This window comes from Micropterus dolomieu, linkage group LG09 (assembly GCF_021292245.1).
Source record: "Micropterus dolomieu isolate WLL.071019.BEF.003 ecotype Adirondacks linkage group LG09, ASM2129224v1, whole genome shotgun sequence".
Classification (NCBI taxonomy): Eukaryota; Metazoa; Chordata; class Actinopteri; order Centrarchiformes; family Centrarchidae; genus Micropterus; species Micropterus dolomieu.
This window is the reverse complement of record NC_060158.1, coordinates 17,210,009-17,229,342: the sequence shown is the minus strand read 5'-3', so window position 1 is coordinate 17,229,342 and position 19,334 is coordinate 17,210,009. Positions and strand designations below refer to the sequence as shown.

At 42.7% G+C, this 19,334-nt stretch overlaps 2 protein-coding genes across 4 annotated transcripts; both read right to left on the bottom strand.

The window, feature by feature from the left end:
* Window positions 1-354: 354 nt before the first annotated feature.
* On the bottom strand, window positions 355-9,041 carry sesn2 (sestrin 2). 3 transcript variants are annotated; one of them, XM_046059211.1, is made up of 11 exons: window positions 8,972-9,041; window positions 6,547-6,612; window positions 5,560-5,748; window positions 3,702-3,884; window positions 2,487-2,705; window positions 2,137-2,272; window positions 1,927-2,042; window positions 1,687-1,770; window positions 1,470-1,576; window positions 1,229-1,373; window positions 355-979 (listed from the first exon to the last, which is right to left on the bottom strand). In XM_046059211.1, exons 2-11 carry the CDS (start codon window positions 6,559-6,561, stop codon window positions 893-895), a joined length of 1,281 nt encoding a protein of 426 aa, XP_045915167.1. In that variant the 5' UTR covers window positions 6,562-6,612; window positions 8,972-9,041; the 3' UTR covers window positions 355-892. The 3 variants fall into 3 exon arrangements, with proteins under 3 accessions (XP_045915167.1, XP_045915165.1, XP_045915166.1); XM_046059209.1 differs by lacking the exon at window positions 8,972-9,041 and adding an exon at window positions 7,658-8,444; XM_046059210.1 differs by lacking the exon at window positions 8,972-9,041 and adding an exon at window positions 7,161-7,238.
* Window positions 9,042-10,479: 1,438 nt separating this feature from the next.
* matn1 (matrilin 1) lies at window positions 10,480-15,294 on the bottom strand. The gene is made up of 10 exons (XM_046059212.1): window positions 15,161-15,294; window positions 13,626-13,810; window positions 13,365-13,529; window positions 13,044-13,266; window positions 11,985-12,107; window positions 11,724-11,896; window positions 11,401-11,632; window positions 11,142-11,294; window positions 10,962-11,042; window positions 10,480-10,850 (listed from the first exon to the last, which is right to left on the bottom strand). Exons 1-10 carry the CDS (start codon window positions 15,246-15,248, stop codon window positions 10,801-10,803), a joined length of 1,473 nt encoding a protein of 490 aa, XP_045915168.1. The 5' UTR covers window positions 15,249-15,294; the 3' UTR covers window positions 10,480-10,800.
* Window positions 15,295-19,334: the final 4,040 nt, after the last annotated feature.

Genomic DNA, 19,334 nt, shown 5'->3' with positions numbered 1-19,334 from the left:
GAGCAAACTATAAGCGTAGGCTACAATCAAAACTGAGACGGTGTCTCCTTTGTAGTGCTCACTGATGAGACGTCACTTTTTTATCCTGTTAGCTATTGTTATGATAACGGATTACATCATGGGTTAACATCAATGGATCATCACCAGGCCATGCACTTTCAGATGTAACTCAAGAAAGAGGACAACTGTATTGACACACTATTACGATTCACCTTGAAGAGAACTGTGGTGACGTTTCACATTTCATCAAGTCTTTGTCTCCATCTTGTGGCGCGTCAAAGAAACTCTTTCAGCGACACTTCCACAAGACTTGTATTTTCATCGGTCTTGACATTCAGATAAGCAAAAACACTGTTTTAATTTTGATAACAAAGTAACTTTTTATTGTATATAAAAATACAAGTTATCTCAGATGAATGAGTAGACATGATGTAGTGAACAATCGCTGAGTGACACGATTGTGCCCCGAACAGACCTGTCAAATAAACAAGGAGACTTCTGCAAAGGAAACACTTGAATCATGATGACCACACCTAATTCCACCTGCATACCTGGCATGTAGCATGTAGATATGTTGACATAAGACATTCAAAACAACATGAGGCTCAAGTGAGAAAACAAAACCACCATCCATTTCAGTGCAAAATGAGTAACACATTTTAAATATCAGATATCCCAGTCGGAAAGCAGCATCAAAACATTAACACTGAAACATAAGATATGCATACAGAAAACATTCAATTTAGTCTACGTGTGCAGGATTGTTAATCCATGTTGTGTTGTGCAATGGGCTGCGGCACCTTCACAGCTGGCTCAGCATCTGCAAAGTGTGTGTGTGTGTGTGTGTGTGTGTGTGTGTGTGTGTGTGTGAGAGAGAGAGTGAGTGGGTGTGTCATCTCATGTAATGTGTGATGGCTCGTAAGGTATAAAGAAGGGCTGCTTGTAGCCGGGCTTCCATCACTATTAGGTTTGCATGAATCTGAAAAAGAAAAAAAAAAAAAAATAGGAGGAAAATAGGATGTTATTACCTACAGGTTACTAGGTGACACACTTTCAAGTCCTGTCTGTAATGCTTCCCTTCTCTAATGACAATTAAAAAAGGAAGGTAAACGAGGAGACAAGCTGAAATGTCAAATGATTCACTCTTTGAGGAGGTGCCAAAGAGAGAAGACACGGTAAAATATCATAGTCATTGCGCCGGTCAGGTGGTGTTTGAACAAGCTCGTACCTTTTCTGAATGTCTGAAGTGTCTCCAGAAGGCGTGGTAGATGCGTGCCGTGGTCTGCTCAGGGTGACAGGCCATGGTTTTGACAAACACCTTCAGAGAGCGTTCCAACAGCACATTCACGCTGCCATAGTCGTAATCATCGTAGCTGCACGGGTGCGGTGATAAAACGTTAGCGACAGAGCAGAGACAAAAACCTATTTCATAGTTAGTTGATTAGGCAATTTTTAGGTGCGACACTGACCGTATCCCGTACAGACAGTGGATGTAGTTCCACAGAGCTTTCCTCAGAGTGTGAGTGTCCACACCTTCATGCATGGCCATCCTGTTGTAGGTCAAGTTGCTCACAACCTGCAATGGCACCATTTAATCTCATTATAATATGCTCAGTCAACCATTAGTTAACGTATAGATTATTGGTGTTTATTAGTGTACTTCTACTAGGTTAAAGGTGAGGGTACCTGGAATTTTTCATCCAGGAGCTGGCCCATGTCTGGCAACAGTCTGTTGACCAGAGAGAAGCCGTGGTCCTCCCATGAATAGTCCTGCACACATCAGACATCAAGTCTATGACCCAGCGCAAACAATTAATAGGCAATGTACACTGTAAATAATAATAATAATACTTATAACAACAATATAAGTTACACTAATATAAGTAGAACTTGGGAATGTGTGTCCCAGAAATGCTCCAAACTTACCTGGGCTCTCATGGTGGGCGGTGACTGCTCTCCTCTGGGGGCAAAGTCCTCGTATCTGAACTCTGGATCCTCCACCAGGCGCAGCACCAGGTCAGGCGGTGCTCCTCGCACCACCGCTAAACAAACACGACAAAGAGGAAGTAGTGAGTAAACAAATGTCATCCAAGTGAATAACAAGAGTGAGCACTAGATAAACAGGCGTGTTTGTACCTGTTGGTATGCTCTCGCTCCTCTCCCTCTCAAACCGAGTAACCATCTCCTCCTGCGTGCGCTCCTCCTCCTGCTGCTGCTGAAGCTCCACCATCCTCTTCATCAACACCTCCACCTCCATCGCTCCGTCAGCCAACTGGAGAGGATAAAAAAAAAATAAAAAAAATCAGGGCTTGAGGAACGAACTTAGGTTTTGTTTTTCAACACTGTGAATTGAGCCGTGTCTTCTATTGTCACTAAACTGGTGTGACTGGTGAAACAAAACTGGAATTAACCAAATACCTCCTTCTCCTAGTCATGGGGTCATTATTAAATTTAGACCTGTGGTGAAGAACAACTGTTTGACTCACCTCTTGTTTGCCGTTCTCATGAGCAGGGCTGTGAGGGCTACGAGGGAGGTGACTGGGCGATGGAGGTTGGAAGGTATAACCTCCAATGTGGTCGGGTTCCGGGTTTAAGCCGCAGCCCCACACTAAAGAGCAGAGTGAGTGAGCGTGTGCCATCAGGACCACAGCGTGTATGAGTTCAGCCAATGACCAGCGAGGCTCTGCTCCGGGACAAACCAGCTCCTGCGGGGCAGAGGGGAGGTTGTTGGTAGGTAAAGGATGTAAAGGGAATTTCAACAAAAAATACTTCTGAAATAAATTGCCTACCACAGCTTTCCCTTTTTATCCCGCACCTACATCAGGTTAAGATTTTAATTTGTCCAAAACGAATGACATTGCCATCAGCCTCAGCTGTACTTTGTGTTTAGTGTCGATTAGCAACTCTTAGCATGCTAACACACTAAACTAAGATGGTCCCCTGATAAACACCCGTCAAGCACCACCACTGTCACTGTGACCATGTTAGCATGCTGATGTTAGCATTTAGCTGTGCACCGCTGTGTCTAAGCACGGCCTCAATAAGCAGATAGCATGGCTGTAGACTCGTACTGTTGTTAAGTTACAACCACCATATACAGAGGAGGATCCATTGAAATTAATGCCTAACAATTTAGTTTACTGCAGTATCACAAAACACAAGGAAAGACTTAAAAATATCACAAAGGTTGTATTTATTAATTGAGCACTGCCTTAGGAGTAGAAAATATTGCTTTAATAATATATATTATATTCTTCCTGTGTGGTGGAGGTAAACTAGCTTGCTATGGATCACTGGCATGAAGACTTACAGGATTATACAGGTCAGTCAGGTTCTGTAATACAGTGTAGTTAATATTGTGTCCACTCTCTCTTTACTATGCAAGTGCTGTGTGATGCCACTTTATTTGAATGTCCGCATTCTGAGTGTCTTTATCCACAAAATTCCCACCAAGGAACAAATGTACACTACTTTCTGCGTAAAACAGAACACCACAGTGCAATGCATCACATTTTAAAGAAGCAAAACTACACCTGTCACTGATGCTGCAAAATGATGATTCATAAGTGTCCAAAATATGAATGTACTACTCGTAAAAGAACTATTGAGAGTTTAGTGAGGGAATCATTTGATTACATCATTTTACTAGGACAGACTATGAGCAAAAGAGAACGGGAGAGTGTGTAGGTGTGGTGTCTGACCTGGATGTGCTGCTGTGTGATGAGCCAGGGTCTGTGTGCCAGCAGCCTGTTGAGTGTTTGCAGGCTGCGGAGTTTGGTGGGAGCGTGCTCGAGGCCGCTCAGCCAGCTTTCCTCCCCTCCAGCCTCTAGGAAGCCCGCGCTGTGTTGCTGCACCAGGTACGTACAGTGGTGTCGAGCCGCAGCCTGTGAGACATTGGGAAAAGAGGAGCGAACCAACATGACTCCCAGTCCATTAAAATTAAAGTTCAATCATTGGTCTGTGTGACAAATACATAATGCATAAGATATACATAAAGGGCCTGGAGGTTAAGGCCACACAACGGAACTCCTCCACCTGAAGATCATTCTGAGTCTAATGACTGGCATTTCTGATGTAAGAGGGCAGCTAATGTGATGTGTATATGAGCGATGAGAGTCATTAAATGTTTATAGAGAGGATTACAGTGTTTGGCAGAGCTGTCAGTGGCTCGCTATGATACAGTAGCTGGATAACCCTCAAGAAGACAATGACCTGCCAAGTCTATTTTGCATCGGTGCTGTTCCTGCTTGGAACAAGATCATTCAATGTTTCCTGATTTTTAGGTTCCTACAACCTAAAACGTTTCCGTCATTAGAGCACAACTTTTAATATATATCCGGTGTGTCCACCCCTTGTTCAGTTAGTAATCAGTCAGCATTCAGAGAGCTGGATTTCAGCCATAGCTGTACAAACTATTACCCAACTAAACTAACTAACAAACAAACAAAAGGTGCATTTGTTTGTCAGGTGACCCTTTTCGCAGCTGCATGACATGGACATGAAGCAACCTTTTCGCAGCTGCAGCACACAAAATGAATAGGAAGTTTGATTGGAAGGGTCCAGTGCTGACAGAAGTCATTATTGTCTGAATGTACTGATTTATTGTTCATTACAGCTGAACTGACTGGGGCTGTAAACGCTGTTGGCTCCAGTAGAAACAGCTTTTACAGAAATAACTGTTTAACTGCAATATCTGGTTTTGTCCAACTACCTGCGGAGGCAGGAATAATGGTTTCGCCATGTAGACAAAAATCATTAGATTTGCGTGTATAAAAGGAAAGAAATCACAAAAACACTTTGGCCCTAAACTCTTTCACCAAGAGAGGACTTAATAGCTGTAGAGTCTGCCATTATTTTTAATATAAAAGCTGTTAGTCATGCAATATCAAGCTAAAACTTTAAAAGGATGCACCCACTGTATCTGTAGCCTTTCACAAACCAATTACAGGCTTTAGAGCATTTATAGCTGCTGTTATTGCTGCCTCATTTGACACAACAGCACATAATATAGATGCAAATAATCACAAGACAAACACATGTTCACTACCACTTTAACACTTCATTTATGAATTAGATCAGAAAGTAATAACTGTTTTGACATTATGATTTAACCTGCAGTGTCACTCCTTGCAGCATTAAGCTCTGCACACCATGATGGAAAAGCTAAACAACAACAATCATCTATTTATAGCAAAAGGATAGGATTTATATGTATGCATCTAGTCCAATAATTGTACATGTACAGATCTACAGAATACACAGCGAATCAAATGGTTCACTATTAATGAACACTGCTTAACATGTTGTTCTTACATCTGTCATGATCTGGGAAATATACTGAAATATTAAGAGACTAGCAATAACTTTGAAGAGCAAATACACCAATCAATGCAACAATATCACATTAGAAACTGCATGTTTTTTTTTCCCTTTTGTCAACAGCAATTTGTGGATCTTCATTTGAACTGCTCTTTGATTGTATCTGTGTAAGATATAGTCAACGTTCTACTGTTGCTGCAGCCACTGGCCTTTAAAAATCATATATTGTGGTTTTCCTACCATAATAGCAATGTAGTGTCTCCAGTGACGGGGCAGGGGGCCGTCCAGCTCCAATAAAGCATGCTGGGTCCTCAGGAAGCAGCTGAGGTAGGCAGGGTGCAGCGCCATCACCATGGTGACATGGTCCACGCGACCCAACGACAGAAAAGATTCGATAAGGATGTCCTGGTCCGGCCCTTCTTTCAACATCTGAGGAGGAACAGCAAAATAAAACACGTGTTCAAAACTGACAACAGATTCCACAGGTTATATTTTTACTACTAATCGCTTGAGGACAGACTGGCAGGGATTCGCTTAAAAATCTTTCGCTTATGGCCGGAAATAAGCAGCCTTGAAGGGCTGACACAACACTCCCACTTTCTCCACTGGAAAGCTGGGAATGAGTCACATGTTATGCAAACAGCATTTTCAGCCATCAGCTTTGGCAACACATGTCTGGTGTTGCATCTCTTGATGACATGGACATGAAGCAACAGGCACTGCAGTATTGCAGCAGAATAGTTCGCTACACTGCTTATACTAGCACTGAATTAGGGATTTGCTAACAACCTTCACAAGTACATGTATTTATTTTTCCATGGATGGAGATTTATAGTAACAGCTGGCACAAACACATATGCACAGATTTGACTGTTTATCATGACGCCAGCCTGCAAAGAGCCAAGCAGAATCTCGGGTTAAGATAGGGAGGCCAGCTGTGTGCCGTGCTGAAATCAACACATCTCCAATATGAGCAGTTTCATCAATAAACATTATATGGCAACAAAGAAAAACTGGTGACCAAAGTTAAGCACTGCCACATGCAATTTACTATTGGAAAGAAATTTCACACTCTCGCAACACTTTACAAACCTGCATTTAGAAGACAATAACAATTGTCTTCCAAATGCAGGAAATCACATCTAATGGTTAATATGTTTAATAATGGAGCCCGTTTAATGTTTGTGAATTAATTCTTTAAAACTTTTAAAAACAAGCTATACACACCTCTTTTGAATGCATAAAGGCACTTGGACCTGAGGCCAGAGCCCGTGGTACTTCAACTCCTTGATCCTAGAGGTAAGAAGAAAACACAGAAAGTTAATTATACAGTAAAATAACAATAATTCTGACAATTATCTCATTTAATCGTTTGATCTATTTAATGGCAGAAAGTTGTAAAAAAAAAAAAATTGGAAAAATAAATGCTGATTGTCATTTCCAGAAGCAACAGGATGTCACTGACAGTCCAAAACTTAAAGGACATTGGAGGTTATTATCACATTAAACAAAGAAAATTCTCACAGCAGAGAAGCTGGAACTACGGAGTGTTGATCAACATATTGATTAAATCTGCTACTTGTTTCAGCTTTACATTGAAATTTCTAAAATATGTTTATAGATTAATTCCTATTAGTTTTTAAAGGCTTTGCACAAACAACTAAAGGGTGAGATTCCTCTTAAAAACATCAGAATATACATATGCACTAGATTTGAAGATAAATGAGAAAATCTGCTGACAGCTTCAACCTCGTTGGACTTACTTGACTGTAGCAGCTGTAGTGTAACTGGAGAGACAAATTATGGAACTTGCGGCCCATAAAATCTGTAACCAAACTCACCGACGTCATTGGTACACAGGCAGCAGAATAACGCGCCTTCAAAAGAGGCGAGAGCCAAAGTGAATCTGCGCCACGCGACTTGCTTTTTTTATTTCTAGAAGCTACAGCGGGCTGTGAAAAGACTCGGGGGTGTGTCTACTGTGTTTTTCAGGGCACCGGGAGGGGGCGTGTCCGGCCTGCTTGTTTGTGCCTGCTCACACCGCATCAGGGTCTTGCATCACCTCCCACAGTTCAACGTCTGATGAAATATCCAGCAATCTGATAGAAAATGGTAATCAGCTGATAACTATGGCTGATCAATTTGCAAGATCATCATGGCTATTAATCATTCATTCACCCAATCTTGGAATTGCATAAGAAGCAAAAGCAAAGGTCCTTTAAAATATTTATTTAAGATATTTCGTGTTGGAAAATAGTGCCCCACTGTCTTTGAATTGAGTGTTTCTGTGCTGCTGCGGGTCTACAGCCATTACGAAGAAGAAAGGACTCAACATTACCTGTGCGGCTCGCAGCAGCTCGGTTGCTCTCCCCCGCACCTCCTGCAGCGGACATGATCGGGACAGCCGAAGCAGATGAAGGAGTGTTTGTTTACTCAGCCGTGCCGGTCGGGTCCGGTCCAGTCCCAAACACAGCAGAACCCCTTGACTCAGCTCGTCTAGAGCAGCCGCTCGCTCGTCCTCGTCCCTGCTGCACAGCCGTGCTAAGCTTTTGACAGTCGGGCCAACATCGGACTCTGACTCGGACTGGTGGCGACATGAGCGGCCAGGGTCAGACGCTCGTCCCGGTGTGTTTTCCCCATTAGCCTGACAGGTGGAGCCTGTCACGGGATTACTGGCCATCTCTCGTGTTGGTCCCGAAGCACCTGGGTCACCTGACGTTCCTGCTAGCTAACGTTAGCTTGATCCAAATCTACCAGGTGTCCGTCGCCTGTCTCCGTTCACTGCGCAATCATCACCCACAAATCATTAACGCCGGAGGACCGCCTTCAAAGCTCTCTCACTACCCGGCTACCTGAGCGCAAAACCAGTCTGCCCATTAGCTCGCTACGCTAGCCTAGCAATCAGATGCTGTAAACTTGTTTCAACAGCGGACCTGACGACGATTCAATGGTTAAAAAAAACACACACTGTGAGCCAGTGGTCTTTGTTTGGACACCCAGAATAAAGTACACTCTATTTTAAAGTTTAAAATGTTTTCATAAGGCATCTAAATATTATTTTCTTTACAGACTTCAGTCGCTGGTTTCGTTCAGCTGTTTTTTTTTTTCCTCCTGTGCGCACGAAACTTTTCACTAATGAGCTGCGGGTGCACTATGGGTGCACTTGTGCCGCGTTCCAGATTGCTCGGAATTGGGAAATGTCCAAGTTGAAATATCCAACTTCTGACCTCAAAGCCTTTAAGGTGCATGGTGGTGCATGACGCCAAATCTAAACAATAAACATGGCTGACCGTGACAAACTGATGTGTCTTTAGTTTATGAACAGTTAAATCCTCAGCAGTGCACTTGGTGTTAATTTAAAGGATGGCCATTTTATTAAAAAAACAAGTGCGTTAACTGTGTATCCTTCTAGCTACATCAGTTGGTAATCCTCTAAAGTCAGCAAAAGTTGTAGGCTATATTTCCAAATGTTTTCACATTTCTGGGCAAACATTTTCTTGAATAACGTTTGGGAAGAGAAGATGACTTTCAGAGAGTGTTTACTGTAACCGGCTACCCAATAACATTGACAAAATATTTCTATATCAATTTACATGCAGAACAAGTTTTACTATTTGATATTAGTATGTATTATTTTAATTGAATACTTTACCTTTCAGATTATGTTCAACCGTTTACAATGTGTGCTTCCATGGGAGCTGCCATTGTTGTGTGACGTCATTCAGCTGCTACTCGTGAGGTCGGGGTACATATTTTTTATCCGAGTTCACAAGTAGGAAATCCGACTTCAAATGGCGTTCCATAGTACTTTTTCTATTTGGAGGGCGGAAATTTCCCGATTCCGAGTTGCCTGGAACGCAACATAACTCCTCTCAATTCTAAACACTACCATTTCACCTGTAGCATTGTGCTGGTTTCGCTTATATCCTGTGTTGCCGATTTACTGGTTGTATTTCTTTTTAAAAACAGTTATGAACTTCTGCATTTAATTGTATGTTACCACGTTATGCTTATTGAACATTGGTAAATAATAAAATATAAAAACTGTTGCACATATATACTATAAAGGTACAGTTTAGATGACCAAGTATTTACTTTTATTGCCCTTTAAACTATTTATTTATTAATCACTTAATTATGTATCCTGTACAATATCAACACTGATGGTGAATGCCCATCATTCTTACTAGTGTCTAAGGCAATGTCTTAAACTTGTCCTGCCATTCTTTTCACAATATGAAACCACAAAAGGCAGAAAATGTAGCATCCATAATGCTGTAAACAGCAAATATGTGTTGTTACAACAAATCAAGATCAGGGGCTATGATTAATTTTGTGTCACGATGATTGAATGATTAGTTGATTTCCACACTAAATTACTTCGATTGCAGCACTCAGGAGTTAACATTTTCTTGACAGGTATCCCACAAATCCACAATAAAGTATGGATCCAACTAATCATTGCCATCTGGGACAAATTTCAGTACTTCAAAGACTTCAGGTGGAATTAAAAGTGCAGAAATCTTTGCCACTGAAGTGAAACTGTTCACCGTTTCACCTATCTTGAACACCTTGAACTTGAACACCTATCAAGTCCTTGTGGTCCTTGCAGCCCACATTTTGGAGCCAAAGACCAAAGGAACATTCTGTGTACTTTTATACTTACTTTTATTTATTTAACAACTAAAACTCTGTAAAATAATTGTTTTGTTTCTGTGTGTGTATTTGTGTCTGTGATGGTAATTTTGAATACAATAGTTTCACAGTTTATATGTACTTCCTGAATGACCTTTATTTAGGAAAATTAAAAAAACATCAATGATGTACCCATTATCAGACATATCTTATATTAATTTTTCCTGTGTGTGTGTGTGTGTGTATTCACACCATATATAATATGTGTGTGGGAGTATGAGAAGAAAGCTGAAGCCTTCAGATATAAGAGGACAGAGAGGGAAAGATGATAGTGACAGACATAAACAAAGAAGTGAGGGTGATGTGCTGATCCGTTTGACATGACAAGACACAGTATCTATGCCGTGAGGGGAAATTCAACACTGTGGCAGCAACAAAGAAAAACCCTTCAGTGTACCGTTTCCCTATGAGGGAAGACTTTTATTAACAAACGCACAGACTGGCTATGGGAAGATGACCTTCAGAGCGCGCGCGCACACACACACACACACACACACACACACACACACACACACACACACACACACAAAGGTGTGGTCCCCATGGCAACTGGCGCTTCGTGTCCCAGGAGACCCAAGGAAAGAAGAGGTAAGACCAAGAGAGGATGGGGCAGAGGTGGTTGGGGAGAGCTCAGGATACAAGCAGAGGTCAGGGTTCACACACACACACACACACACAGCAGTTCCTCATCAGCATTTTACAGGAAGTAAAAATTGTATGTGTGTGTGTTTCTGTGTGTACGTGGGTGGGTGTGCAGATGTATCGGGAAGAGGGGTGTGTGAGTCCTCAGACGATTTTGTTCTCCAGCAAGGCGATCCTCTTCGACATACTCTCTAGTGAGATTTTGTCAAGGACAGCAACAATGCAATGCATAATATGATAGAGACATTAACACCCCCCCTCCCAACATCATATTCTCACACCATTTCACTCGTTGCAAAGGATATATTTTTTTGTTAGTGCCTGTAGGGCATCTTCTACTTTCTTCTGGAACTTTACGAGGGAATCGCACTCGCAAGGGTCCTCATCTGTGGGAACAGAAATCACAAGTTCAATATATAGTATGTATAGTGAAATAATAATATAAGTAAGTATTTTAATGTCTGTATTTAATCATCATGTGTGACCTTTACAGATGTTAATCTGCAGCTTCTTGGCGATCTGGGTCATAGTCTTGAAGTCAGCAGTGTAGAAGTAGTGCTCTGCAGTCGGCTCAGAGGCAATCTCCTTCAGCTCATCCTCCACTGCGTTGCCCACTCCAACAGCATACATCTTGAAACCTGTAACATAATCACACACAGGTTTCCCTCATCACACTAATAAAAGTAGATTTTGTACTTTTACTCCATCCACGCATTAAGGAGTAATCTATCCTCTCCCTCTCACCTTGCTCCTTGCACTTCTTGGCGGCATCTCCAATGTAGTCCTGGCTGCGTCCGTCGGTGAAGACAATGCCCACCTTGGGGACTCCAGGCCGGGTGCCCTGACCGGGGGCAAAGCTATTCTCTGCCAGAAAGCGGAGGGCCTGGCCTGTCATGGTTCCCCTCTCCATGTAGTCCATCTTCTTCACAGCATCCTTCAGGTCTTTCTTGTTGTTGTAGCGGCCCAGGGGGAACTCCTGCAGGAGGGAGATGGAAAACGTGATGTTGATACGGAAGAGAAGGAAACTGATTATTAGGAGACACTAAATGCCAAATGAAGACACGTACCTGTCTAACTGAGCTGGAGTACTGCACTAGTCCAACATGAGCCTTGGTTTCAGAAATATCCAGTTTATCGATGATCTGGTTGATCCACTTCTTGACTAGCTCAAAGTTCTCAGGACGGACACTCTTAGATCCATCGATCAGGAACACCACATCTGTCGCCGAGTTGCTGCAAGCTGGTGATGTCAGACACAGAACGGGGCATATTACTTTGGGAGCAGAGTGACCGTGCTTGGACGAATACCTTCATTCCCACACACTCACCGCTGCAGCTGCGACCATCGTCCTTGAGGGTAAAACCATCTTTGCAGGCACACTTGTATGATCCGGGGCTGCTGATGCATACCTGCTCACAGTCATGATCCCCAGTGGCACACAGGTCCGACACTGTGTGTGTGCGTGCATGCAGTACACACACACACACAGTAGAATATATGTTGAGGCACATACACACACACACACAGGGGGTGAGGGGGGTGGTCGGGGTTAGGAGGAGAGAATGAAACTATGTCAGTTTGAAAATGGGAAACTCTAGCATTGATTTTTAATGATCCACTGCGACCTGCAGTTGACCTGAACAATTTATACTTTGAGTGGATGATGCATGAATCCAGTGGATCCTTAAAACAAACAGGTGGAAAAGATTGGAGCAGCCTCAAATAAAGAAGATCCGTTGGTGTGTTTCTAAACGTGAGGCACAGGCTCGTCCAATAACAATCCAACACTGCGGTCATGCAGCTCTGCCCTTGGATGAAAACATCTGCAGCGAGACTGGCTGCTGCAAAGTGAGTGGCAGACAGCAGCCAAAACTGCCGCAGACAGGGAGAGCTAAAGGGCATCACTAATTGGAGGTTTAATGATTGTCACTAATGGATCGGTAATTACAGAGAAATCAGTCTCGCCTCTCGGTTATGTGAGAGTTGACTGAAGAACAGGAGTGAATTTCGTTCCAAAAGGTTGTTCCTGCCCTAATGCCCTCTTGCACTGGGGATATTTAATGAGATGAATGGTTGAATGATTATACTGTAGTCGTGTTGAGGCAGAGTGGAGGACAAAAGGGAGAGAACAATACATTGGAATGAAAAGATGACAGTCCTGACACCTTACCCTCAGTATAGGGGGGCCAGCAGACAGCTCTCTCCCCAGGCATGGTGGATAATGATGATGACCCACACAGTGACCGTAATTCTTTGCAGCCATCTTTGTCATTTTCCATCACTAAGGACTGATCCCTGTTTTCTCTGTCCCCCCTAACGTTAAACAATAATCATCTTTCCTTCTTCTTCTCCCACTTCCTCTTCTCTCGACCTCCTCCCATCTTACCACAGAAGGCCTCCTGGAACTTCTTGGTGAGCTTCTCGATGACGCTGTAGCTCTCCACGTAGTCCACATGGTCATCCAGAGGATCGCTGGCCATCTGCTTCAGGGTGCTCATGTCAACGCGTCCCACGCCGATGGCAAAAATCTCAATACCAGCATCCCTCGCACGCTGAGCCACATCCTTCACGTTGTCCTGGGGACGCCCGTCTGTCACAATAATGGCAACCTTTGAAGGAAGAGGAGCAAAATTAGATAAAAAATGATGATCATAATTATGTAACATGTTGAATTCCATGGGTGAATGCATGTAAATATGTGTCTGACCTTGTTGATATCAGGAGATTTGACACGAGCGCCCTCGCTCTCACTGAAGGCCACATTCAGGGCAAACTGGATGGAAAGACCAGTCATTGTTCCAGTGGACAGCGGCTCGATCTTGGTCACAGCCTTAATCAGTCCGGCTTTGGTGCGGTGTGTCTTCAGAGACACCTACAGTTGCATAATTGCAAGGTCAGTAATGTTAATACTTCGACAAGTAAATGAAAACTTTGCTCGGTGCTGATGAAGGCTAGCTACGCCCCATACCTCATTCTTGACATGGCTAGCATAATTCACAACTCCCACGCGGGTGGCGTTGGGTCCAACATCCAGCCCCTCGATGACCTTGGCCAGGAAGACCTTGACCTGCTCAAACTCTGAAGGGCGAACGCTCCGACTGCTGTCAATGATGAACACAATGTCTGTGGGACGAGTTTTGCACAAACCTGCCGCTACACATAAGGAGACAGAAAGGAGATTATTATGTATTCATATCCTAATAGTTTGTATAACAGCTGTACATCCTCAAAATTATCCGGAAATGTAGATGGATTAAGAATATAGGTTGATGAAAAAGGGAAAAAGGGGGTGGATGGATGGGAGGAGCATGGGCCGAACGGAGGTATTGAGTGGAAATGGGAGGGTATAGCGGATGAAGGCTGGTGAGAAAGTGTGAAAAACAGGATGCAGGGAGGTGTGGAGAGAGGCGAGGTGGAGGAGAGATGGAGAAATGCTTGGCCAGTAAAAACAATGAAGGGCAGAGAAAGATCAAATGAGAAGTAATCTGCTTTAAATATATTAAAACTTATTTTTAAAGAGTACCTCTTAGATTATAATATTAATAAATTATGACAACTGAGCAAGTTGACTATGAGATCAGAAAAAGTTGCCCTGAAGGTAAGATCTTTTTTTGTCAAAATTATTATTGATGCAAACATTTTTGCTTCAACTGTTCAGCTGAAAACACCCGTTGGAGCCACCTCATGAAAGACAGAAAACTGTGATAGTGCCTGGTAATAATACTACAGCAAGACTGTTTGCAGCAGGGAGGATGTGTTGAATTTTCAGTGGAGGTCCAGGCACTTGTGTAAATTAACTGTCACTAAAACTTCCAGTGTCTGTTTAACATCACTGATCTCCCTTCTCACCCTTCACCTCTCTCCCTCCCTACAGTTTTTCCTCCTACCAATTTCTCCACCTCTACTCCATTACACACACACACACACATACGTCACTTTTGGGGACATTAAATAGACCTACATTTATTATATGGAGAATTACCCCAACCACTGAAAATTATCTTTTTCCTTATTGGGGACATGACCTTTATTCTCAATCAACTAGTCTTTAGTCTGAAATGTGTCCCCGATGGTAGCATAAGTCAGACACATAAACTCACACAGTGTACCACCTGCCACACACCCTCCTGAAACAGTAATTTAAAGTGTGCACGTACACCGTCCAACCACCAGTAACAACACAAAAAACACTGCTGTTTAACAGTTGCTGACTAATTACTCCAAATCTTCTAATCAATAAATTCCCAAAATACAAAGACACAAAAGACTATACCACATGCAACTAGTTCACACACATCATGCCACCATGGATATCAGGAAAAGACTGACCCCAGACCTCAGGGTTAACCATGACAAGACTTAAAGTTATGTCCTAATATAATAATATTTTGAGGATAAGGAGTGAAAAACCTTTGTTAGATCAGTATCAGGTATCACACCATCAGAGAGTCCTTGTCTGGCATTATAGGATCGGCTTTAGGGGTTAAAGGTCATCATTCTTACCCATGGCGGCGGCTGTGCGGAGGTCCACGGTGGCATGAGCTCCTATGAAGCAGAGGAGCAGCAGGAACAGTGGCGGGGTGGGCGTCATGGTGACAACGACAGAAGGGTGACGAGTAAATGCGGAGGTCTGAGCGCGTCCGCAGACGGTCCTAGAGTGAGAAGCCAGAAAGCAGACAGAGCAGGGCGAAGGGAGTTCCAGGCGAGGGCAACGGCCACAAAGTGAGACTGAGTGACTCTGAGCTGCAGGTTATCAATGCAAGTGCTTCACACACTCAGCCCACAGACAGCCCCCCATACAGCTGCAGTGTGTGTGTATGTGTGTGTGTGGGGAAGTGAGGGAAATACCTGCCCTGGGAGGACCTAAAATGGTGGGCAGGGAAAGACAAACACACCTTGATATGGCTAGGATGGCTAGATATTTGTGTGTGTGTGTGTGTGTGTGTGTGTGTGTGTGTGTGTGTGTGTGTGTGTGTGTATGTGTGTGTGTGTGTGTGTGTGTGTGTGTGTGTGTGTGAGTGTGAGAGAGAGAGAGTAGTAGAATTGTGTTGTGTGAATGCGCATGAGTACCTGAGTGTGTACATTATGTGTGTGTCTGGCTGGGGGTACAGGAGCGGCTGGGGTTTGGTGCAAAATGCGCGCCAACGCAGCCGGCCCAAGTTGGATTTGACCGAAGCTCAAATAAACACCAACATGAATTCCTCTTTTCTCCCCGTGTTCCCTCATATAGCAAACGCACATTTATGGTGCGGAAGTGAAGGAGAGCCACCTTACACAGCCTACAGTGTTCCCGCTGCTCCGCACGTTGGGATGTGTGTGTGTGTGCAATTTTTCCATAAGCATGTTTAAGTATATAAGCCAATTCCTGGATTCTTAAGTTCAGCTCAGTTCAGTGCTCCTGAATTATATGTAATATTTTGTGTTTCTCTGTCACTTTTTTTTGTTTTCTCTACCATCCTTCCTACTTTGCATTTTTGTAGTTGTCAGACTTGTCTTAAATATGTTTTTAAGGTCAAATCTATCACAAAATAGAGAGCAAAAACATTGAAGATTCCCAGATTGTAACCAGATCAAAAAGAGAAACCCATTTCCTCCTTTTACTCTGACTCTTCTTCCCGCCTATTTCTCCATTACGCTCCTCTCCACTGTCAGGTAGGCAGCGGGCCCCAGTGGAGTAAACACAGTAGGAAAACACACTTTCATCAACGCACTCACATACAGATCTTTAATCTCTCTATGGAGTCCGCATACACATTAAACAGAGACCCCTCTTTTCCCCTCTCAACAACTCGCTCCACCCGACACAACCCCGCATTCCTCTACACCTCCCCTTCATCCTCCTCCACACACGACCTGAACAAGCCGCGATTCAGGGGGTAGACTGGGAGGGGAAGAGGAGCCGGGGCTCAGGCTGTACAGTAACTAACCAGACAGATTTCTACTGAACTGAACAAGCTGTAAAATCAACAGAGTGTGTGTGTGTGTGTGTGTGTGTGTGTGTAATGGTGGTGATGGATTGGACATGAAACATTCGAGATGTTATTCCTGGACATCGTGTCATCTCTGGGATCGGGCTATTTGGCAGAGAAGACAGACACACACATACACACATTCGTGCAAACATATACAGTACATTCACAGACACACACGCAGGTTATGTAACCCTGTCTGCTTAGCAAGCAGGACAAACACAAACATAAGCAGGTAGCTGGATAAGCTTTACCTGCATCCATCAGCATTTGTGAGCTATTTCACAACGCCAGGAAATCATTTTTGATGCTGTGTTTACACACGATTACAGTTACAAAGCAATGGTGGACTGTTGAGATGTGGGAGTTACACTGTGTGTATTTAACATGTTATTGCAGTTTTAGGAGGTCAGTTCCAATAAAATCTATATATATTATTTATATTTACTTTACACCTTCAAAGTAGGGCTACTTTTATTTTTCAGTTGATCATTTAGTCTAGAAAATGTTCAATGAGACATCTTCAAATGTCTTTTTTTGTCCGACTAAACAGTCCAAAACCCAAAAATATTTATTTTACAATAATGTAAAACTGAGAAAATCAGCACAGTCTCTGAATGTGTGGCATTTTTTGACTTTTAATGACTCTGATGATTTCTCTATAGCCCGAAAACAATCAATCAGAAAACTAATAATATTAATAATAATAAATAATGATTTAAGTCCATTTTCAAGCAAAATATTACTAGTTCCTGCTTCTTAAATGTGAATTTTAACTGTTTTTCTATATTACCTTAATGATAGTAAACGGGATGCTTTTGGGTTAATTTTAAAGACGTCACTATGAGCTCTGGGAGGAATTTTTGTAACTTTTTTCTGACATTTTACAGACTACAGATTTATTGACAAAATAAAAAATATTAATAATATTAATAGCATATTAACCAATAATGGAAAAAAAGGCTTTAATTGCAGCCCTAGATTCAACTATCAAAATTGTTGTCAATTAATGTCATCATTTTCAGCACTAATCCAATGGTTTCCTCATACTCTGGACCAGTCAGTTCAGTGGTCAGTGTTGCAAATTTAACCCAAGAGTTATTTTCTATCCCTTTACTCCTTTTCCATTTCCTTTCCAGTAGCAACATAGAAATCTAATATAAAGACATGGCATATTTGCTTTTTTACTGAAAAAGGAAATGTTCCTGTAAGTTGTCTTTCACAGCCAAGCCACCTCAGGGGGCTCAATTTAGAGAATATTCATTACAATAGTTCTGCCAGACCCATAGAGTAAATGAAACAAGTCTAAAACAAACAAATTCCTCCATCTCGGCCACACTGCATACCATTAGGCATTTTTATACAAGGCCACAGTCAAATAACGGCTCTTCCAGTGAATGTTTACAATCAACATGGTTAGGTGAGATATTTTATCGCTGTCAAATCTGGACCCTCCACTGTTTGTCTTCATTTTAACACATTTAAATAAACAAATCTATTCACTCTATCCGATAAGTTGTTTATCTCCCCAGCCACTCTCCCTCATATTCCCTGTTTTTCCAAAGCCAACAAGTCTATTTGTCGTATCTATTCAAAACAAACCAAAAATCAACACCCTCATGGCATCTGAACCAGAGAAGTAAACAACTGGAGGATCTCCAAACCGTGTTTCAGCTTTGTTCCACAACAAACATTATTATTTTCAATCAGTTATATCAATAAACTGTATCCAGTAATATCAATAAACTCCATTACTTGACCGTATCTAGCAAGGTTTTCTTTTACTTTTTTCTGTCAGCGTGCGTTTGTGCATGCACACAGTCACAGGGTTTGGGAAGACTGCAAGGATTTCGTGTTTGACCACATCCATAAATATTGAAACAAGTTCCCTTTCTTCAAATCTCAGAATACTGAGTAAATATTGACGCGGTGAACTGAAGCATCCCATACCTCTGCTTACACCCTCACGTATGCACATACATGAAAACACACCACACACACACATATGCTTATAGAGACACACACACACACACACACTGGTGCTCTCTGAGCACTCTCTGTTCACACCAGGGAAGTCCTGGAAAAATTAATTGCAAAGCTAAACCGACATGAAGCCCTCCTCAGTCACACATGCGAGCTCACTGACACATGAATATAAAGAAATCTGACACGTGGACTTCACCAAGAAGCAGATACACAAAGTTACTGACTTCACCTACACACAAACAAAAACTCAAATCCAGAGTAAAAACTTCACCACTGAATAGAGCACTCACACTAAGGGTTTCATTCCTGAAATGAATGTGTTGTGTGTTTCTTTATGCAAGAGAGTTTGAAAAATTTCTGTACTGCAAAAGAAGTTTTTATGTGTGTGTGTATGTGTGTGTTTATGCTGCACTTCTCCTGCCAACAGTAACAGCTCAGTAGCCAGTGAGCAGGAAGAGAGGGGTTCATTAAAAACCCAAATACAGCAGTTACATAACCAACAGTTCTGTTCATCCCAGAACCCCCGGTGCTACGAACACACTCCTCCCTCATTCCTCATCTTCTTCTCCCTCCCACGTCTGGCAGAGTGCTGGCAGAGCCCACCCATCATCCTCTTCTCCTCCCATAGCAACAGCTCATCTCAGCTCTCCTCCCTTGTTCCCAGACCAACACACTGCCTCACTCCCCCCCCCCCCCCCCCCCCCCCCCCCCCCCCCCCCCCC

Coding starts and splice junctions, on each gene's coding strand:
- sesn2 (XM_046059209.1), bottom strand. CDS start 7,999: ATGGCCAGTAATCCCGTGACAGGCTCCACCTGTCAGGCTAATGGGGAA. Junction 2,043..2,136: donor GAGCGAGAGCATACCAACAG/GTACAAACACGC, acceptor GTGTTTGTTTAG/CGGTGGTGCGAGGAGCACCG. Junction 1,577..1,686: donor TCCTGGATGAAAAATTCCAG/GTACCCTCACCT, acceptor GTGCCATTGCAG/GTTGTGAGCAACTTGACCTA.
- matn1 (XM_046059212.1), bottom strand. CDS start 15,248: ATGACGCCCACCCCGCCACTGTTCCTGCTGCTCCTCTGCTTCATAGGA. Junction 11,897..11,984: donor CGATGGTCGCAGCTGCAGCG/GTGAGTGTGTGG, acceptor TGACATCACCAG/CTTGCAGCAACTCGGCGACA. Junction 10,851..10,961: donor ACAGGCACTAACAAAAAAAT/ATATCCTTTGCA, acceptor ACAAAATCTCAC/TAGAGAGTATGTCGAAGAGG.